Source organism: Aspergillus terreus, genomic scaffold, assembly GCF_000149615.1.
Source record: "Aspergillus terreus NIH2624 scaffold_3 genomic scaffold, whole genome shotgun sequence".
NCBI classification, from domain to species: Eukaryota; Fungi; Ascomycota; class Eurotiomycetes; order Eurotiales; family Aspergillaceae; genus Aspergillus; species Aspergillus terreus.
This window is the reverse complement of record NT_165926.1, coordinates 2287353-2309262: the sequence shown is the minus strand read 5'-3', so window position 1 is coordinate 2309262 and position 21910 is coordinate 2287353. Positions and strand designations below refer to the sequence as shown.

General features: G+C 52.0%; 7 protein-coding genes across 7 annotated transcripts in view; 2 read left to right on the top strand and 5 right to left on the bottom strand.

The window, feature by feature from the left end:
• Positions 1-436: 436 nt before the first annotated feature.
• Positions 437-1892, bottom strand: ATEG_02715 (uncharacterized protein; the record flags this gene model as incomplete). The annotated part of the gene is made up of 2 exons (XM_001211893.1): positions 437-1568; positions 1627-1892. 2 exons carry the CDS (start codon positions 1890-1892, stop codon positions 437-439), a joined length of 1398 nt encoding a protein of 465 aa, XP_001211893.1.
• A 2694-nt stretch (positions 1893-4586) lies between these two features.
• On the top strand, positions 4587-6033 carry ATEG_02714 (uncharacterized protein; the record flags this gene model as incomplete). Its single annotated transcript, XM_001211892.1, has 2 exons — positions 4587-5046; positions 5240-6033. The coding sequence occupies 2 exons, from the start codon at positions 4587-4589 to the stop codon at positions 6031-6033; spliced, it is 1254 nt and encodes a 417-aa protein (XP_001211892.1).
• Positions 6034-6646: 613 nt separating this feature from the next.
• ATEG_02713 (beta-glucosidase) lies at positions 6647-9149 on the bottom strand (the record flags this gene model as incomplete). The annotated part of the gene is made up of 2 exons (XM_001211891.1): positions 6647-8931; positions 8981-9149. The coding sequence occupies 2 exons, from the start codon at positions 9147-9149 to the stop codon at positions 6647-6649; spliced, it is 2454 nt and encodes an 817-aa protein (XP_001211891.1).
• Positions 9150-11010: 1861 nt separating this feature from the next.
• Positions 11011-12129, bottom strand: sidJ (putative siderophore biosynthesis lipase/esterase; the record flags this gene model as incomplete). The annotated part of the gene is made up of 1 exon (XM_001211890.1): positions 11011-12129. One exon carries the CDS (start codon positions 12127-12129, stop codon positions 11011-11013), a length of 1119 nt encoding a protein of 372 aa, XP_001211890.1.
• Positions 12130-13185: 1056 nt separating this feature from the next.
• Positions 13186-15496, bottom strand: ATEG_02711 (siderophore iron transporter mirB; the record flags this gene model as incomplete). Its single annotated transcript, XM_001211889.1, has 6 exons — positions 13186-13200; positions 13235-13317; positions 13577-14494; positions 14545-14917; positions 15004-15205; positions 15261-15496. The coding sequence occupies 6 exons, from the start codon at positions 15494-15496 to the stop codon at positions 13186-13188; spliced, it is 1827 nt and encodes a 608-aa protein (XP_001211889.1).
• Positions 15497-17122: 1626 nt separating this feature from the next.
• ATEG_02710 (acyl--CoA ligase) lies at positions 17123-18914 on the bottom strand (the record flags this gene model as incomplete). The annotated part of the gene is made up of 4 exons (XM_001211888.1): positions 17123-17713; positions 17770-18083; positions 18143-18754; positions 18785-18914. 4 exons carry the CDS (start codon positions 18912-18914, stop codon positions 17123-17125), a joined length of 1647 nt encoding a protein of 548 aa, XP_001211888.1.
• Positions 18915-20242: 1328 nt separating this feature from the next.
• Positions 20243-21910, top strand: part of ATEG_02709 (uncharacterized protein) — a gene marked incomplete at both ends in the record, with an annotated part of 2661 nt that continues 993 nt past the window's right edge. Inside the window, 2 exons of the mRNA XM_001211887.1 lie at positions 20243-21620; positions 21871-21889. Coding sequence (XP_001211887.1) covers positions 20243-21620; positions 21871-21889 — 1397 coding nt within the window. The remainder of the gene's footprint in view (positions 21621-21870; positions 21890-21910) is intronic.

Below are 21910 nucleotides of genomic sequence, written 5' to 3'. Positions count from 1 at the left end.
CGCGTTAGAACCGTTCTATCAACCATATCAACACCAATTAAGGGTTAGTGCTTAAGCGTATTTCAATGCGGACGGAAATATCGGCAAGTGCTTGGAGACGCGAGTCCAGGCGCAAACCTTGCGAACGTGACTCTTAAGCAAATTTACCGACATCATTCATAAAATCCTACTCCATACGCCAACGTAAGGAACCAACCCGAATATCTTAGTCTCCTTGCAGGACATTGACGGATCCATGAGGTTTACATTAGTAGAGCTGGGCCATCAGATCCAATCCAATCCCTCGATATATTTTATGCGTCATCGCATTATATGCTATACGATATTACAATTATCACCCGAGTCGGATCAGGACAAAGTAAAAAGAGGAGCAACGGGATGAATTATAGCAGTTCAGTAAACCATCGCATCACCGTCGGTAAGAGAACAGACCAAGCTAGGTCCAGAACGAGTTCCAATAATCAGCCTGCGCCTCACCTTGCAGACCGCTTGCGTCCACCATTGCGGCTGCGGTCCAGCAGTACTCCACAGTTGCTGCGGGAGCATTGCATGGACTTCTCAGCTGATTGCAGATGAAGCTCGTTTGCGTGCTGATCAAGGCTGACGATCCATGTTGGTAAATACCGGTGTCATCGATCTCGAAGGCTTGATTGGGGTCGCGGTCTGGATAATAGGAAATGGTTGGGGGAGTGCAGTCACCGGTGTCCGGTCCTCCTGTCGGAGTCGTCGTTGGGCAATAGGTAGTAGTAGCGGTCGTCACCTCGGTCGTCGTTTGAGTCACCGTCACTGACGCGGTAATTGTGTCCGTGTCGGTAACTGTCTCCGTTTCTGTTACTGTCTCCGTTTCTGTTACTGTCTCTGTGCTTGTCACTACGCCAGGGACTACAGTAACCGTTACGGTGTCTGTTTCAGTTGGGCCTGGCTCCGTGATTGTCTGAGTTGGTCCTGGCTCTGTAACCGTCTGGGTTGGACCTGGTTCTGTAATAGTCTGAGTTGGTCCCGGCTCTGTAATAGTCTGAGTTGGACCTGGTTCTGTAATCGTCTGAGTTGGGCCGGGCTCCGTAATAGTTTCCGTGGAGCAGTCGGTGGGGACAAGACCGTTAGTGGAGCAGTATGTGATCGTCTCAGTCGGGCCCGGCTCTGTAATCGTCTGAGTTGGACCCGGCTCTGTGATCGTTTGGGTCGGGCCCGGCTCTGTAATCGTCTGAGTTGGACCCGGCTCTGTGATCGTTTGGGTTGGGCCCGGTTCTGTGATCGTTTGGGTTGGACCTGGCTCTGTGATCGTCTGAGTTGGGCCCGGTTCTGTAATCGTCTGGGTTGGACCCGGCTCTGTGATTGTTTCCGTGGCGCAGTCGGTAGGGACAAGACCGTTAGTCGAGCAGTCCGTGATCGTCTCAGTTGGGCCCGGCTCTGTAATAGTCTGAGTTGGGCCTGGTTCTGTGATTGTCTGAGTTGGACCTGGCTCCGTAATAGTTTCCGTGGCGCAGTCGGTAGGGACAAGACCGTTAGTCGAGCAGTCAGTCGGTTCAATAATGTCGGTAGTAATGACAGTGATGGTCACCGTCGGGCTATCAGAAAGGTCAGTCTGATTGTTCCCTGTAGTTGTCGCTGGGATTCTGGACTCACCCGGGCACCTGATCAGTAATGGTGACAGTAGTATTATCGCAGTGGTTATTATCGTCGCCGCCGTCGTGGTCATGGTCATGGTCGTGGTCGTGGTTTTCACAGGGATCACAGTCATGGTCCTTATGGTCACCGACGTCTCCATTCCTGGCGTGACCATCCTCCACAGCCACCCCTTTGACCTGCCCATCAATTGGAGACGGGAGGGCCACTGTAAATGACAGGGTCTGCAGGAGTAGGACCGCAAGGAAGACGGTGTTCTTAAGCATGTTGGCGGCCTACTCTAATAGACTGTCGAACGAAGAAGACTTGTGGTGAGTCTCCCTGGCGAGCCCGGTGCAAGATGCAAAGTCTGAAGGGCGCGATTGTTTGGCGTGTAACAGAGGAAGCACTAGGAATACAAGAGCAGGTGCCTCACTAAATAGTGTGGTGCAGACGAGAGCTCCTGAAGCTCATCCCATTCTTCTCGACATTCTTCTCGAATATCATTGTCCGTTTCCAGACGGCCACCCCATACCGCGGTTGGCGATGTTAGTCGACTCGATAATTATGAGAAGTCCATAGTGCTGTGCGCATGTAATGCGAATGGGATCCTCGGCGGAAAAGGGTTCCGGGGAAAGGAACAGCTTTGTTGACAGTCCGTTCTCATCAAGGAATGGTATAGGCCGATGGATTGAGGGCGATAATCCCACAGGAATGTCCATGGCCGTTGGACATTCTAGTAATATGCTACTGCCGTGTTAGGCCGCAGGAGATATAACGGAGGATTGGCCGGTAGTACTAATTATGTCCGACCTTTCCCTGCAGTAAGAACCTGCGTCCAAAAGAAAAAGTCCTTCCGAACACAAACTAGCTTAGACTGCGCGCGTTGACAGCCATATCACTCTTCAGAAATAGGCGTATGGTCTAAGGATACAGAAACAGATTAGGCCCATTCCTTTGGAGACCCTGCAGATCCCCTGAAGATCCAGCCAAGCTTTCGAAGAATGCTCCTTGCCGATACATTCCTCCAAGCCCCTGCAGAATTCAGACCATTCTCCAGATCAGCCATACGATTCAGCACGATCCAGCACGATCGAAACAGTGGCAGACTTTGCAGATGCATCACAACGGTTGCGAATTCCAGACTAAGAGGGCAGCGTAACAAGACGAACGCAGAACTAGGCCACGCAAGGAGTTGACGAGCCTCTATGTTCGTTTTCAGGAAGTGGTACAGTATGTATGTACAAACACGAGTAAGTAAATAGTTGCGATAGCCGACATCGCTCTCGGTGTGAGGGATCAAAAAAGTTCGATATCAGTCCTACTTGATTGAGCACCTTTCAAGGGGTTCAGGACTAGCCATACTTAAGCTGTCCCTAGATTCCTCTAACATTGGACCCCTATGCCCCTGGATTCTCATGTGCATTCCTAGATCCGTTCCTTTCTTTACTTCCTCCCTTTCAAGTTAATCCGATACTACGGAGTATATCTCCAGCCGACTCGGGCCATATACTCATACAGATTATAATTACAATAACAGTAACATCTCTAAGACTGCTCCAGCTCTGGTACTTAGCTATTATTGATCAGTTAAATATTGCCAGGCGCCAAGTTGTACTGCGGCTGGAGAGCACCACTGCTGGTTTAACAAGCATACTCACAATCCAGATCTTCTTGTCGCTACTAACCTGTCAGCTATAAGTCTGACTCACTTGTAGTTGAATAAAGCTGTATTTTGAGTGTTCTATTTCACGGTTAAGAATTCTATTCGTTGGTCTCTATCTACACTAGTAGTAATGATATAACGACCTTATCTTCTAACTAGTTACAGCATTAAGTTGGATTTATACAACAAACCTGGTGCGGCGACTGCTCTACCAATTATAGGTGGAACTTAGGTTTGTCTGGACTAAAGATCTCATCCAGGCTGGTATAGGCGATAACAAGAATGTTTTTATTATGTGTCCTCATATCGTATATATCTGCCGAGCCTCCCCGGCATCTTTCAAGCCGATAGCGAATATATACAAGGGAGAATGTCTCACTAGATTCTTGATATCCCCAAATTTGACGACTCTGACGAGAAGAGCGAAAGTTCATAAGACAGTCAAAATCCACAAGATTGCCATCCCCTCCCAGTTTAGCAAACGTAGATAACCGGACATCCCTGTACAGTAAGGTAAGCTTACTGCGAACGCGCTGTGCCGCTCATAACAGGACACGATAGCAATGCAGGTGCTCTCTTCCAATCGCAGCCCTACTCTGCACCACAGCATGCAGGCAATGTATTGCGGCACAGCGTCCACCGTGAATTGATTGGATACGGTCTCGACCAGCTGGGCAAGAGGGGTTGTCCTGCGATGGTCAAGGGAGATATCCATCATCTGATGGGCCGCCTCATTATTTTGTGAGGCTATATAAACCTGCGTTTTTCGTCTCACCCGGACAATACCTACAGTTCGCTGAGGTGTGCCCTACTACAAAGAGAATCCCAAAGGCCGTACCCTGCCGTGCAAAATGTCGAAAGGAAAGCAAACAACCAGCCTACCCTCCGGCAGTGGAAGCGCTATTTGCCAAACTTGTCAGATGTCCTTCATCAACACAGACGCGCTACACAAGCATTGTCAGAACTCAAAAGCGCATCAAGAGAAAGCATCAGGCAGGTTTCTTGTGCCCCTAAGAAGGACCAGGTAATTGATTTGTATGTAGTCCCATCGCCTTCGGCATCCAGCACGGATAATTCAAAAGTCTCGTCGACAAACAAAGCGGCGATGTGCACTCTTTGCGACAAGCAGTTCAAAGACAAAGTAGCATTGCGACGACACAAGAAGAACTCTCCGAAACACCGAACCATTCCACGGGTGTCGCGCAGTGCTTCATGCACTGCGAAAGCACAAGCTTCAAGCCTAAATTGCGAGGAACAAAGAGTAACAGCTCCAGAGGTAGAAGCACGCAAAACCGCCGCAAGGGAGACTGGCAACATGGAAGCGCCGCAGACCGAGTCGGCGGATCAACCCTGTCCACGTCCACTGCCACGCCCAGGGCTCCATGCACCCCAAACATCGTTTCTGAAAGACGATCCGGCTATTGAAATTGGTTTTACGGGCGCACTTGCGGCGCAGCATACTGCGGACGATTTTTCGGTTGGCCCCTTGGTTCTCCGCTCCATCGCAACTGACCGTGACGAGGCGCAGACCGATAACCTGCTTGCTTCGGTAACAGTGGAGTATCAGGAAGATACAAACTCCGAGAGCCACGAATTGACCGGACCGGAAGTCCCTGCACCGTGGTCGTTGATCCCGTTGAGAGAGCGTGAGGTGGTGCTGAATGCTCTGCAAGCGCAATGCCATCCTATTGAATGCCTGGCGGGGGAGCGATACTGGATCCAGACGCCATCGCCCGTGGATATTGACATGACTAGGAACTGCAGTTACTGCGGAGGTAAGGAGTCGCCTTAGCCAATGGAGCGATTCACACTGACACGACCCTCATAAGTCGCAAAGCGACGCATCAGTACAGGCCCAGCGGAGTCAGTATGCCGATTTCATCCGGCAAAAAAGGCCTTTCAGGTGAGTCACTAGGATGGATACCTTTGCTGTTTAAACTCTGAGTTGACGGGCTTGCTACTAGCAAGGGATAATACGTGGTCGAGGCACAGGAGCCTTAAAGAAGGCTCGGTGCGTAAAATGCGGGCACCTTGGTCGTTCAGAGGGCTGTATCACCTTCTCCGCCCATAAATTCGCAGCACCCGATGCAAAACTGCATAAGATGGCACCTACACCAACATACAACCCGGGCGCTCGCAAGGCCGTCGTGTTGGATTGTGAAATGGTCGGAGTGCTCGGAGCCAGTGGCCGCGAACACAGCGAGGTTGTTCGGTTTAGCGCGGTCGATTTCCTAAGCGGTGAAGTGATAATAGATTCCTACGTCTCTCCACAGGGACGTGTGACATCCTGGCGCACGAAGTTCAGCGGCGTCAATGCATCCGTTCTCGCGGAGAAGGAGCGGCAGGGCAAGTCAATAATGGGCTGGCGAGCTGCGAGGAATCTTCTGTGGCAGTTTATTGATGCGCAAACAATACTCATCGGGCACAGTCTTAATAACGATCTTGCTGTGCTCGGCATGGTCCACACCTGCGTGGTTGACTCGGCTATAATAACGCGACTTGCGGTGGGTGAGGATTGCCGGCGACAGTGGGCGCTAAAGACGCTCGTCCGGCAGTTTCTTGACCGGGATATCCAAGCTGGGAATGATGGTCATGATTGCGTTGAAGATACCTATGCGACGCGTGAGGTTGTTTTGTGGTGCGTGCGGAATGCATCCAAGCTACAGGCCTGGGCTGCCGGTGAGCGGGCAATCATTGCGAAGAAACACAAAGAGAAGGATGCCATTGTCACAGATTCCATTGAGGTGGCATTCGAGGAATGATTTTTTCCATTCTCTGGCTGTGGTGGAAATTTGGTACTTTTGTTACATCACAATCTCTTGGATGCGCGATAATGGGAGTGGCAACTCAGGCATTGAGGCTGTAGTGCATATAGTACCCTGTATATCGCATTGGCGAAGGGTGAACTAAATTAGACTGTCGACATTGCCATCATCTGCTTATCGTCATATTTCAGCCAGTCGTCCCGATGTTTGAAAAAGCCTCATTGAGGGTGCTTCTAACCCTGCTCAACCCGCACGCCGGCTGGCTGTTGTATGTTGTTCTTTTTAGTATTCTGTCTTCGAGGCTAGTATCTACTTCCGTTGTTAACCAGGGTGATACATGTCAGTAGCAGCTATGGGAGGCAGAGTTCATAGTCCTAGATTATACAACGACATATGCGTTATGTGGCTGGTATTAAGACAAGTTACACTTGTGAAAGATTCTGCCATATCATATAAAGAAATCATTGTTTGGCATTAAATGACTACGGCATACCTACACATACCTGCATACTCCAAGTTGTGGAACACAATTCATCTTTCAGGGTATCAAATGGAGTGAAATCACAAGCACTGCAATTATACATCTGTCTGATGGTATTGTCCATATCCCTCATGTTGAACCACTCACAGGAGTAACCCGGACCACCTCCCTCAAATCCCTACTACTGAAACCCACACTAATCACAAACTCGCCCTCAGGGATCAGCCACTGCTGCGACACGACATCCCAGTAGCTCAGATCTCTCCGCATCAGCTGGAAGCTTGCAGCCTGAGACTGGCCCGGCTTCAGGGCCACCTTGTCGAATCCTCGGAGCTGCTTGGGCGGGGTTCCCGCAGGGGTGCTGTCGGGGAAGGTAACATAGAGCTGGGGAACAGCTTTGCCCTCCACGTCTCCCGTATTCGTCACCACAACAGACACGTTGTATACATTCTCCCACAGGGCCGGGTTGCCTCCGGGCTGGATGGGTCGCTGCTCGGGAACAGACGAGATGGACTCGACCAGAGGCTCAGCGTTGATTTCAGACAGATTGAAGGTCGTGTACGACAGGCCGAACCCGAACTCGTAGAGAACGGAGATATTGTGGGCATCAAAGTAGCGGTAGTCGATTTCAAGCTTCTCGTTGAACCACGCTTGCCAATCTTCTGCCCCGGTGGTCGTGACCTCCGTTGTGGGAGGCGCGTTGTACTCACTCCCGTTTCTCGCAATCGTGTACGGCAGCCGTCCGGAGGGGTTGACGTCGCCGTACAGCACATCGACAATGGAGTTGCCAGACTCCTGGCCCGGGTAATGGGCAGCGAGAATGGCAGTGACGTTGGGGTGGTCGGCAAACGGGAGCTCGTTGATGCCGGAGGAGTGCGTAACCACTATCGTGTTGTTGCACTTACTAGCGACGGAGGAGACAACGTCGTTTCCGTCGTAGTCCACGTGGAGGTACTCGCGATCCTCGCCCTCTTCAGCCCAGGTCTTCAGGAAGACAAGACACGCATCGGGTGGTGCGGGTACCCAGAGGGTAGTCACGTCGGTGGTTGCAATATCAGTATTGTTCATCCAATATTGGACCAGGGTGTTGGCCTGTTTGGCGCGGGATTGGATGGCTTCCAGGGGGGAAACCACATATGTGAAGCGACCAGTGCCGGATCCTCCACCAGCAGCGAGGGTGCCGAACTCAAAGTTCGCTTGATTGACGGCACCCATGGTGGGCTCACCAGCATCATTGCCAAAGATGGCAAGTGACTTGGGGGACTTCAACGGGAGGGCGTTCTTTTCATTCTTCAGCAAGACGGTGGCCTCGGCAGCCTGTCTACGGATGATCTTGGCGTGGTCGCCGCGGACGTCACGGTTACGCTCTCCGGTCAGGTTGAACTGGCGAAGCCATGTCGACCGGGGAGAGAAAGTGTTCAGGTCGGCAGAGGAGGGGTCAACGGAGGGGAAGTCCTTGTCCTGGCCGAGCCAGTAGTATGGTGTCATTATGCGGATGATCATATCATCCACGCGAGCCTCATCGATGGTTCCATTCTTGACGCCTTGAGTGACGTTGCCCCCATAGAAGGAACCCGCCTGAGGGATCGTTCCGTATGGACCGAGACCTCCAGGCATGTTCATATCGAGACCTGACTCAATGGAGGCGACGCCCGAATGCGTGCCTCCCCAGTCGGACATGACGTAGCCCTGGAATCCCAGCTCCTCTTTGAGCAAGCCGTTGAGAGCCTTGGAGTTTTGGCAGGCATAGGAGCCATTGAGACGCTGGTAGGAGCACATAAAGGCGGCTGCCTTGGCATGGGCCGCGTTGGCAAATGGCCAGAGGTATAGTTCATGCATGGTTCGGTCGTCGATGTTGGAAGAAACAGCTTCTTGCAGGACATCGGTGATGGTGCCATTGGGATTATAAATGGGATTCCGTTGAGTCTCCTGTTCGTTGCCGATGAAATGTTTCGGGGTGGCCTGAACACCTGCATCGTGGTAGCCCTTAACGGACAATTCCATGGCAACACCGGTCAGGTACGGGTCGGCTGCAAAGCCTTCCCAGTTTCTCCCTCCGTATGCGGAGCGTCCGAGAGGGCCAGCGACGGGCCCAAGGGCGATGTGTGCGCCCTTGGCCCGGAATTCCTGGCCCATGGCAAAGGCTCGTTCGTACAGGACGTCCCTGTCCCATGTTGATGCCGCTGTCACACCCGCAGAAAATACACTGGCATAGTCTGCGACACGAATTGCCAGAGGACCATCTTGCAAACAAAGGCCGTTGAACCCGAGGCGAGGAATAGCCACAATATTCCCCACACAGGGCCCGGGCTGTCCGGTCACCATGTCGGCCTTCTCTTCCAGCGTTAACTGAGAAACGAAGTGCCGGGCCTTGGTGTGAGCGGCTTGCCATCCACCTGAGCCGGTGGAATTGGCTGCATGGGTCAGTAAGTTATACATGATTCTAGATAGAGAAGAACGTACGCGACGGAAGGACGGCGGGTGAATGCCCATACTGCCCGAGAATCGTTGTATTGCGAGGCTGCACATAGGAGAAGGCATCCTCGCTTCTGGAAGATCCCTCGTACTGCTGGCCGTGGGCAACAGTAGCCGCCAACAGGCCCGAGACAATCAGATGAGCAATGTTTGCCATCTCTGCCGGTATACTTTGCTGGAAATCGAGGGAATGTTTGGCAGGAACTGCACTGGGAATTGGAGTCCAGCCATCATATTTATATCCGAACAAGAATGCCGACGCTCATCCCATCTCGTGGAGAACCCTTTTTTCTGGTACTATAAAGACGGCATTCACAGCACGCCCCGCACCCCACGGACTCCCTCCGCATGTTCAGTCCCCGCAAAATATGCAGCATCCAACAGGGGTTCGGCACGATGTACTAACTCGGTAAGCCAAGCGCCGGCTGGCCGCCCTCGGCTCTGCCCGTGGGGTCTGCTCATATGCGGTACCATAGCAGACGGGTGGGTTGCGGCAATGACCCGAAGATACTCCGGAGAAGAGGCAAGTCCCAAAGATCGAGTGGGGGTGGATGCCCCAGGAAAAGCTGAAGAGCGGACTTGAAGGTGCTTATACATGCCCAACAGGGAACTGGGTTGTCACTGTGTTCTCCTCCATGGCGGAGAGATATCCATTTCCTCACCACGCTGCCTCTTCCGCCCTTCGGACCGAGCCACGACTACACGGAGTAGTCGGCCCTGCTTCCTGCTACCAACAGCCGGGTATGCGTTTCCCCACATCTATGTAATAGCGCTCGGCATATACCAAGCCGAATGGATCTCGCTTGGCGCTTCCTTTGCCGGGCTGGTGTACGCCTCCGCAAGCTTAAGACCCAGGTATTAGTATGCCCCCGCCTCCATATTCTCCGGAATTCTGCCGTCCAAACGTGGCAGAGGTCACGTCATAGTCTGGAGAAACATCCCACGCAAAGCTGTACTCCGTAGAGTCGGCTGACCCGCATTTCGACACCCGGCTGGATAGACCGTCAACAGGCCGGGTTAACTTCGGCACGGACAACTCGATGGTGACGGGGTATTATCGGAATCGACAAGCCACCCTCATGTGTCATTTCGGACACACACATACCGATGGACGGCAAAGGATTCCGTTTATGAGCGTGGATACGGGAAGATTGTGCCTGTTTCCACACCCCGTGGCCGTGTGTCTCCCCAAAATCGACATACTCCTAGATATGAAATAGAAGACGCACAAGGAGAGTGCCAGCAGTACGATGAGGTGTGCACACCAAATCACTTCTTTATAGATTTGCTGGGTTCTGACGTGCTAAGGAGAGCTCAGAGCTACCGATTGTCTAAAATCCTGCAAGAAGCGCCAGGTCCAGGCCTCCCCCCAGCCTTTTTCCTTCACGGCAGTGGAGAAAAACTCTAAAATATTGAGCAAGTTTCCACAGTGGCCGATGATTGTTGGGAAATTATCATTCGCATCAAACTCGGTCAGTTCCTCGATTGTTTTCACTGTTTCGGGGTAGTCTTGCAACAGCGCTGGCCGTCCTTCGGTATATAGAACGGCACAGTGGCTGACTTCTTGGGCTGCATTGCCTGCAGCAAGGATCCTGGGCAGGTAGTTCCGGGAAGGAAAGGCGAGTTCGCGGGGGGAGACCGAGAAAGACTCTGCGGGAGAGGTAAGTATCCTGTCGGCCGGAAGTTGTCGCAATGATGGCATGCATCACCTCCCATGAAGATGAACGTGGTCGGGGTGGTGCGGGCCAGTGCATAGGTATGTCATATGATGTGCTGTAGCAATTTTAGCGATTGGAAGCCCTAGGAGAATGTGTCATTCTGTCGGCTTACAGGATTCTTTCTAGGTATCCTAACCCTGTTAAGGTGGTCTATTATGTCGCCACCCATTAGCTTAATTAGCTTGTTCTTTTGCACAGAAATATCCAACAATGATAAATAGAAAGATTAACACGAAAAATACCAAGATATTGACTTGCACCGACGTACAGTGCCGTCATCCAACTGGTTACACCCATACTCTAGGCTGCTCCATCCCCAAGCGTTCTCAGGAATGCCAGCACCCTCTCAACCAGGTACTTGCGAGGCTCTGCCTGGTCATCATCGCTCAATGCATGAGACGCATTTGGAATAATTCCGCTGTGCTCCTGATCCCAGATTGCGACCTGCCCATTCCTGTCCATGGCCATCTCCCACCGCGACAACTGCTTCTCCTTATCGACCCAGTCCGGCATCGCTTGATCCGCCCCGGAAATGAGGACCATCAGCCTGCCACGTAGGAGTCCTCGGCCGTGGATCATCCCAAAGGTCTTCTCCAGCTCCTGATCACTTAGATCCGAGCTAAACAGGTCGTCCTCACGAGGCAGCCGGGGACTTTCCGGACTTGCTAGACTCAGGAATCTCCGACAGCTGATGGGCGTGTTCGCTGGGTATATAACAGATGTCAGCTCAAGTGGTAACATGACATCAAATCCGCCGGCGTTAGGATTATCTTCCGCTTCCCTGGCGATAGCGACCATCTTGTCATATGCCTCCCGACATTCCTCAGGGGTCCTATCGCCAATCCCCCACTTCAACACCCACTGGATCGCTTCCCGGTCAGACACAGGCGCCTGCATAATAGCTCCATCAAGGGGCAACCGCTGCACATGCTGCAGCTCTCGATCGAAATCCGGGACGTCGGTGAGAGGATTCGGCCGATAGAGATAATGCAGCACGCACTGGCTCCCTGTGGAATGGCCCATGAGGACGATCTTGCCGTCGCCAAACTGGCTCCTCTTGTAGTCCTTTATGTAGCGAATACACTCCGCGATCTCGGTGGTGTCTCGGTCGAGATGCCCTAGGCCCCAGGATTGATAGGACGAGGTCAGGTTTAGCGTGAACAGGGACCAGTCTGTGGGCATGAGTGCGCGGGCCACATCGGCCAGGTAGGACGTCGTCGCGAGGCCATCGCCCAGCCCACCCACAAAGAGGAGGCTGTGTGGTTTGTAGGTGGTGGTGCTTTGGGTGTATTCGAAGGTCACTAGAGTTTCTCTCTGCATGGGTTGCGTGAGTGGTGCCAGTGGGCATATAAGGGGAGGACTAACATAGTGGTGAAGGATGCCGGGGAGGCCACCCTTAGGCCAGAACTTCGAGTACATTGTCGGACTAAGAATGAAAACGCCCACCACTACGACGAGTGTTGAAGCTCTATACGGATCACGGCGAGTGTGCACTAAAGAAAGACTTGTAGAATGCTCTCCCGAAATCGGCACTCCAAAGTTCTAACTGGGGACGATAGAGCAGGCACGCATAGGCTTTGCTGATTGATTGGACTTGATTATCATGCCCGAAATTGCTGACCCAGAATACGTGTTGGGACTTGGATGTCTCACTTTTTTTTCATCAAACGTGCAATCTACCAGTTAGTGGAGTATTTGCAAAGCTCAATGTCACGTAGTACGGTATGGTATTACAGGTACCTATGGTAGGTAATTTGTACATCCTGGTACCGGCTAGAAGACTCTGCCGAGACGGACAATAGGTCAGATAGATTAGGTAGACCAATTGATACTATGGATGTCTTCCAGAGAATCTGACGCTCATCCCCACAGTAGGTACATATCTCCGAACTACTCCGGATAGTACAAGCATCCGATATCTTGCTCGGACAAGGATCTGACGAACTGAACCCTTATTGTATAACCACACTACCCAGAGAGCCAACTGAATCACTTGCAGTTGAAAATTTCGGTGCGGCGATCAGCCAATTTATCACTACCTTCTACGGCCTAACAGTCTGCTCAATGTGCCCATGCAGGTAATTGTATTGATATACGACTGTTAGATGTACTTCAGTACAGAAGCGAGAGATCCTATAATACAGTACACCAGAGTTATGGTATGTAAGATCAAGCGGGACTCGAAGGATCTCGAGCTATCCTTTTTCAGCAGTGTTGTCCGGTCGTTTAGTGAGAAACCGGGTCCCATGCGTGACCGCGACGCTCCGGAGAGTGGGGGCCTGTGTCATAGGAATAAGACTGATGGAACTATCGAAGATTCAAGATCCACATGGACGCCGAAGTCGTCACTGGTCACTTTCAACGACTCAAAACATTTTGATAGTTGAGACGATCAAGAAGTGTGTTATGGACGGTCGTCCTCGCACGCAAGCTGGCAGCACCTTGAAGATGAAGTCGGTGCCGTTTTGCCGAAATCTAACTACCAGCTACCTACATACACAGTTACTCAATTCTTATAACATACCCAGTATAGAGTCCCAACTACATCTAACGTCGTATTCTCACTACAGAGTGTGACGACGAATACGCAGCCGTGCACAATTTTTACTATTATCAGATCAGATGAACGCATAGCTCAGGTAACTTAGCCGGCAGATGGAATTTCGCGTGATTTATCTAAATCGTGTGTTTAACACACAGTCCTGTTGGTGAGATCGCAGAGAAGTTCTATGCTCTGTAATGCATCAACGCACATAAAACCTGCCGTTTGAGGGAAGAATACCAAAGCCCGACAATCCTTCATAGTAGGATCAAATGGCTGACTGGTAGATTGATCCCGGTCTATCCCCTGCTCAAAACACCATACCCTTTACCTGGGCAACCTTGGCCAGGTTGATATTGCGGATCAGGAGAATCCAAATAAACGACAGAGCCATGATGCCCGTTCCAGCGGCCAGCATCCGCGTCTGAGCGTAGCCGTAGGCCTTTTGGATCGCCAGACGCGCCGCACTACCCACGGGGTAACTCAGCTGCGTGTCAAGGTCTTCGTAGATGGTATCCAGGTTGGAGAGTTCAGAGGCAGGGAGATCCCTCGCCAACGCCTTCTTGAAAGTATTGGTCCAGATGGCCCCGGAGATCGTCGCGCCCATTGCGTCGCCGACGGTCCCAACGACGTTCAGCAGCGCCAGTACAGCGGCGACATGCTGGTGGTCAACTGCAGCAAGGATGGCCAGTTGTTCAACGATGATGAAGATGCTCCCGCCGATGGAGATAAAGATCTGGCACATCACCAGATACCCGACTGACTGATTGGGACGACGGAAGTAAATCATCAGCCCCTGTGCGAAGATATACAACGGCACGGAAATGTAGAGTAGCCACTTGAAGCGACCGGTTTTGCTGATCAGGAAGCCCACTATCAACAGCAGGACCCCTGAAACCACATCGAATGTGTGGCTCACGTAGCCTGCTTCCGCGATGGTCAAGTCGTTGACCGCCTGGAGGAAGGATGTGAAGTAGTTGGCCCAGCAATAGTAGGACAGCTGGTAGGTAGCGTCTAGCAGACAGGTGCCAATGACCGTGCGGTCGGAGATGAAGCTGAAGTTCAACATGGGGACCGGGGCCACAAACACCTCGTGGAGGATGAATATCACCAGCATGACGCAGCCGACGACGATCATCGCAATGATGTACCCGGATCCCCAGCCGTTTGGCGCATCTGAGGCGATTGAGAATGGAAGTAGAAACACCGTGAGTCCTGCTGAGAACACAAGCACGCCGAACACTGGATAGTCAGTTGCATAGTACTAGAAATAATTTATAAAGGACACTCACAATCAAACTCTTTGATATAGTACCAGACATGCTGTAGGAACGTTCGCCCGCTGCGTTCCTGGGACAGCAAGCCTTTCCTGGCAGCCTTGCGCAGGTTGAACTTCAACAGACCATACAGCGGAGCTGCCACGATCGGGAAGATGATGGCAAAGCAACCAAATCCCCATCTCCAGTTGACGCTGTAAAAGTCGTCCGAGGCCTTGGGTCCAGCGAAGGCGGTGATAATATAAGGGGACGACGTGAAGGCATAGGCTAGACCTCGATTCTTCAGCTTGGATGAATCAGCCGTGATCACATCGACACAGTAGGTCATTCCTCCAAAACCAATACTGTAGAAGACCTTTTCATATGTCAGCTCTGCTCGAATGGTGATCTAGTCATGGATCATACATAGGCAGCACAGAAGGTCGGAAGATTCTGGCAGGTCGCCATGAGAATCAACCCCAACGTCGCAAACACCGTCATGATCAGAAATCCTTCCGCACGCCCCCAAACATCCATGATCTTGGCCAGAGGTATGAAAGTGGCCGCAGACATGGCGTCGGCGACCACGTAGATGACGTTTAGTAGCGAGTGGGATTCAAAATCGCTCGTAACAAATGGAAGTAGGTTGGACAGGATCGAGGACTGGAAAGCGTTCACGAGGTAGAGGAACCAAATGCTAGAAGTCATTCATATTAGCGGACACCACGCGACGACCAAAATGGACAGCCTACTTGATAAAGGCTGCAATCAGCGACGCCTTGGACCAGGTGAGAGTTACGGCCTCGACGTCGTGAACGCCACGTTGAACTTCTCCCTCAGGGGCATCTGGCTGGACCTCCTCCGCGCCCGGGGTTGTCGCAGCTTCAGCATGTTTATTCTCACCAACGGTGCTCTGAGTGATAGTAGTGACGTCGCTATTGGCAGTCCTTCGGCGGAAGACCGTCCGGAGCCGTGTAGACACTGTCATGGTGGATGTGCGTGAGATGGAAAAGATGGACCGAATTCATCAACTCGCACAGAAAAACATTGTCCAAGGATTCCATCTCCTTAACTACATTCAGCAAGCGGATCTGACAAGAAGAGTCAGACGCCGATAGTCGGGAGGTGGCATGAGACATCGCCAACCAACAACAATTCGACCTCTCTGCCCCTCACCCTCCAGGCTTACTGGCGCCGCCGAAGAGTTTTCATGATCCATCTATCATTCAAGACGCGAGGGGCCAAAGAGTGGATATGTCGTCCGCAGGAATTACAAGTTTCCAAATTAGTCGAAAGCAAAGTTCTATAGCGCGCTCCAACGCGTCATGGTCGCACGGTTGTGGGCTCATCAGGAGAATTCTCGGTCAAGAAATATGGTTATCAGATCCTAGTCTTAATATTATCAATCAGTGGGGGCGGAAAAATGGGCCATACCTTTCTATCCATACCTTACACGGTCTCTTGGTACGGCTGTAACGGCCCTGGTGTGTGCTGTAAGTTGCGTCTTCCGTCATCTATACCTGACATATTGTTACGAACTTGTTCTTGAGGTTGAGCTTAGGAGTAATTGGGGCCTCCGAACGCATGGCTGCTGAGACATCCGAGCCCATGAGCTGTCTAGAACATCTGTCATCGTCCACGTGGTAAGTCTGCTTGTCCTCCTTCTCGGCGCCTTATCTCGCTTAAGGCTTTCTTGGCTGTCGAATGTCGTTCTTCCTGTTCGCCGGATCGTGACTCCATCCACCGGAGTTCTTCTTATTCCAGCACGGCATGGTCTACCCTTGGATTGACATTACTGTCCATTCGCGGATGGTCGTCGAACGTGAATATCACGTAATATCCTGGCATTCAGCCAAGTATCACATGAGAACGACTTTGTCTGCGACCTTTTTCATCCACCCTTATGCTTTGGTTCAGTGGCTTGACTGACTCGCGCGAGTCCGGACAAGTCCATTATCTGATCCTTTTATCAATCAGTGGCCCCATTCGCAGGCGGCGTTAGCCGTGATACAGTATTTATGGTTGTTTTGAGTAATTTTACACGTTCCATGGCAGAATTGAAGACACGGGTTGGTATTTTTCAAGTTCCATCTATCTCACATACAAAGTTGTTGACCTGGTCCGACATATAAGGGGTCACTGCAAAAAAGAATTCTTGTCTTATGTTATCCCTGAGAAGTAAGTATATAGATGCATAATCGAAGCTATTTTACAAAGCCGGATCAGATCTTCATTGTCCGAACATGTCCGATGCAACCTACCTAGGTATTGCTCTAGATGTACAGAATGGGGGAGCCAACTTCTCACTACCTGTCCGCCGACGGGCTACTTTCGGCGATTGTAAATCAACACGAAGAGAGCAGACGAAAACTACGTGGTAAGTATCTAGTAGATATTGGATATCTAATACAAAGGCGCAATCGTCTCGGGAAAATTTCATATCCAAAAGCTAGGTATATATGCCCTGTTTCACGTCCGGGTGACCAAGAAGCGACTCTCTCAAATGCATGCATAGTTCAATAAGATACGCTTATGGCCAACAAATACTCTAGTGGACACTGTCTATTGGAATTGTCACAGAAACAATATATACACATCCCTGACCAATACCAGATCACATCTTCGCAGTGTCCAGTTTCCGGAGTTCACGTCTCAATATCTTACCAGACGGATTCCTAGGAATAGCATCAATAAAACGCACCCCACCGCGGAGCTGCTTATAGTAAGCAACCCTCTCCTTCAAGAAAGCCTGAATATCCTGCGCGGTCTGTTCACTCTCCAGCACCTTGGATTTGGCCCGGACATACGCGCGGGGAAGCTCAGAACCCGCCTTTCCAGTTGGAATGCCGACGACCGCCACATCCGCAATCGCAGGATGACCCAACAAGATCCCCTCCAGCTCGGCAGGAGGAACCTGGAACCCATTATATTTGATCAACTCCTTCACGCGGTCGGTGATGATGAAGTTGCCCTGCGAATCCTCGTACCCGACGTCGCCGGTTTTGTAGAACCCATCCGCGGAGAACGACTCGGCCGTGGCCTTGGGGTTGTTGTAGTACCCAAGGAACACGTTGGGCCCCTTTACCCACAGCTCGCCTTCCTTCGCGTGCGCGGGCTTCTCGCCTTCGACAGGCACGTATTTTGCGATCAGGTTCGGGAGCAGGCGGCCCACTGCGCCGGGGTATTCCTGCGCTTCTTGCCATGTCTGTTGGGTGTTAAATAGTTGCTTAGGAGGAGGGGTAGAGAGATCTGGTATCACACCTGCATGTGGGTACAGGGGGAGCATTCGCTCATGCCGTACGCCTGACGCACGTTGATTGAGAACTGCTCCTTGAGAGATGCAATCAACTGAGGGGAGAGGGGGGCGGCGGAGCACTTGAGCATGCGGATGGAACTGAGGTTGTACTTTCTTGCTTTGGGGTTCTCCAGCAGCTGCAGAATAACCGGTGGGACAGCGTAGGCGTAGGTAACCTTGTATTTCTCGATAGTCTGGCAGAACTTCTCCAGTTCAAACCGGGGCATGACATATGTGGACATGCCCATGAACACGCCATAGGTTATGAGGTATGTGACACCTGCGCGGTAACGTCAGCCGACAAACGTTATCAACGAGCATGGGTTCCCTGGAACATACCGTAAATATGAAAGAACGGCAGGCAGGCCAAAACCCTGTCCTCGTGTGTGAGGACGCCATTGTCGACGGCAGCAGATTGAATCAGATTGGCGACAATATTAAAATGCGACAGCATCACGCCCTTCGGTAGTCCCGTCGTCCCCGAGGAATAGACCAAGAAGACCAGATCCTTCTTCGGATCGGTGATGGGTGGCTGATGGGGTTGGCTATAAGCGTCGTCGGGAATCACAGAGGGATTGGGCTCCCACAACTGCGGTACAGCATCATCGATCACGATGATTCGGGAAGGACTCAGTCCGGCCTTTTGCGCCGCTTCAAGCACAACAGGGTACTGTGCACGCTTCGTGACGACGGCTTTTGCCTGCGAGTCTTTCAAGTAATGGCGCAAGTCATGGGCTGAGAAGGCGGGATTCAAAGGGCTGACCACGCCTCCTACTGAGATGGCTCCCCAGATGATGGGAGGCAGATCAATGGCATTCGGGGAGAAGATAGTCAGCACGTCGCCCTTCTTCCAGCTCCATTCTTTCTGGAGGAGGCGTCCGAAATGCAGCCCGAGCTTGCGCGCTTCCGCGAATGTGTAAGAGCGACCAGTATATGCATCCGTGAGAAGAGCTGCAGATGTCAGTGGCCATCCCTACAGACCAAGTAGGTGAAAAGGGCTCGGGAGGTATGTACTCTTTGAGTCATTAAATTCCCGTTTCCTTTGGAACAGAAAGCTCCAGAGATCGACGTTCGGGATTGTAACGTCTGGGTGTGGGGAGATGGTAGTCATGATGGAGTTGTTGTGTCTGTCGTTCGGCAGAAAGGGATTTAGACATTCTGACTAGAATATATACTGGTTTCCGGGGCAGCAGATCGAGGGGTCCCGATTACGATCCCCAGGAACCATCATATTCACCCCCCATCGTTCTCTCCCCGCAATATTACCGGGAAGAAACCGCATTTGCTGTAGATTGATGGCCATGGCATCTCGGAGAGCGTTATGCCGTTGTATATGACGCGAATTCACGCTGGCCTCGGTTTCTCGGCTTGGTCTGGGTCCGGATACGTTTCTCGGCAAGTGTTGGCAATCCACTCGGCTGGGCCGATGCCACGATGCTCCCGAGGCCGGTTTTTGTGATTCCAGGACGTTTTCGCAGAATCCATTCAGGTTCAGGATGTCAAAGAAAATGGACAGGTGGAAAGAAGTATGTAAAGGCGCGAGGTTGAAGAAAGTCAATATCGGGACATGCCAGTGATCCGGCTAGCAGGGCAGTGGCGCTATCAGCTCCAACTAGGTTTTACGGCTCACAGGATATACATAATGAATGAGATCTGGGTTTTTTGCAGAAACATTGGGCAGATATGTAGCTAGAACCCTGAGGCCACTAAACGAAACGACCGAACCCGTTGGCGGAAATCAGCGGATATCTGCACCTCGTTTCAGTACTTCTCTTTCATTCAGAATCGGATGCCTTTTATATCATCTGGCTGGTAATAAGGCTATTAGTTACTGCAAGATACCTGTCGTGGACGCATCATGATCGATGAGAGTTTGTTCACCAAAATTGTGCCCTGTCTGATAGTATTTATTGCCTTCGCTCTATACTAGCTATTAGGAAGACCAATACATCTCACTTCCCTGATATGTCGAGTTCTACTAGTGAAGTACCAGTGGCGAGCTGCAAATCTACAACCTGCTTCCTTCGGCTTCTATCATACATAAGTATGATCGTCTACGCCAGCAGTATCGGTGGATTTCGGGCCTTTCGTTGCTGGCCATGAGTATAGTCACCTTTCCTATTTTAAATCAATATCATACTCCAAGGACACTAGTTCCAATGTATAGGGTCATAAGGACCGTGTATACGATTGTCCGACTGATGGTTTACTGTTCACTTTGGGAGTTGCGCACCGTTATATATATCATTGTTCTCTCAGTAAATGAAAGCTTTTGCATTCAATTTGGCACACAAAATACAAATATGTCTACGCCGACGCAAATAGCAAGACAAAAACCCCCTAAGCAGCAGCAACCTGTTGAATAGGCGGTGGACACAGCCCCAACTGATCCGTCGGATAAGCGAAATCAACATCAAACAACCACGTTCAACATCCCCAATGACCAAGCCAAGTCCAGCACCGCACATCCTGCATCTCCCAGATGAACTGCTGCTGCAAATTGCCCATGATCTCTCACTCGCCACGCTCAATTCGCTGATCAAAACATGCCGGCGCGCGTTCAAGAGCCTCACCCACCAGCTCTACGCCCGAGCGCTCCGAGACGAGCCCCGCCGCCGATCTAATGGCCACCCGTCCCTTGCTAGCAAGATCGGTCGCATCGGGAGTCCAAACGCCGTGCATCACTGCATGGAACACCGGTTCCTAGGCGATGAAGAGGGCCGGGTGTTCTGGGCCGAGTGTCTGCGCGAGGCGGCAGCAAATGGGCACGCTGACGTGGTGCGGCGTCTGCTAGACGCGGGTGTCGAGCCCGACAGACCATCAGGGAGTCCCATCGCATGCAGACCAATTTTCACAGCAGCCGAAAACAACCACGTTGATATCGTGGAGATGTTGTTGGCGGCCGGCGTGCAACTTGGTCCGCCGGACGACGTGAGAGACTGTCCGCTCTACGCGGCAATGGTGCGATCGCCCCGTCCGAATATGGCCTTGGTCCAAATGCTTCTTGAACAAGGGAGTTACCCGACGGCTCATATTACTACTTTGCTCTACGCTGTGGCTGGTTCTGGCAGAGCGGACATGGTGGGGCTCATGCTCGATATCGGGGCGGAGATTGACGCGCGCGACGCAGAGGGACGGACGCCGCTGTGTCTGGCGATCGAGCAGGGTCACTACGACACGATCAGAATGCTCCTACGACGTGGCGCGAGTGTCACAAATGTGGATGATAGAGGAGCCACGCCGCTCTGTCTCGCGGTCGAAAACAAGGAGACAAACACTGCGGCTGTTGTCAAGCTTCTCGTGGAGCACGGGGCGGATCCCAATGAGCGATACCAAGACGACCACACGCCACTGCATGTAGCGACCAACGTCGACGGGGGCAAGGGTGAGATTGTCCTAGCTCTGCTTGAACTTGGTGCCGACTGGCGCGTCACAAGGGGCGACGGGAGTCTGCCCCCGTTGCTGAATGCAATGCAGAGTTGCAGCGAACCGTGTGGCAGTATCCAGCATCTGATTGACTATGGCGCCGCCAGTTATCCACTACACTACACACCCGGTCTGCTGTACTGGGCGGCGAGCTTGGGCTACGACGATATCGTAAAGCGATACATAGAACACATGGGAGACGTTGAAGCAGGCTTTGTCAACGACCGGCAAAGTCCCACCAGGGTGATATTCCGAGCCGTGGCGAGAGGCCGCGAAGCGCTGCTAAAGATGATCCTACCGTTCGTAACCGACGTCGACTGGAAAAGCCGGATGCACGGGTCCGCCGTCACAGAGGCTGCACGCATTGGGGTCGGAGGAGTCTCTTCGGCTGGTGCTGGGAAAGGGCGACGAGGAGCGGCGTGGAGGCTACAGACTGGCGCGGTCGGACTGCGTTGATGTTCGCGGCGAAGTCCCTGAGCGCAGAATCTGTTTCCTTTGATCCGGGAAATGGAACACTATCCATGCGCGTGATATATCCGATCGGATTGGGCTGCATTATCCGTTGGAAGGAGACAATGGACGCGTTGTGACCGTCTTGTTGGCTGGAGGTCTGGACTTAATGGCTGCTGTGACCGTCACAGGAAGCTGCATGTGTCGGAGGTGTGTTCAGTCAATCTTGAA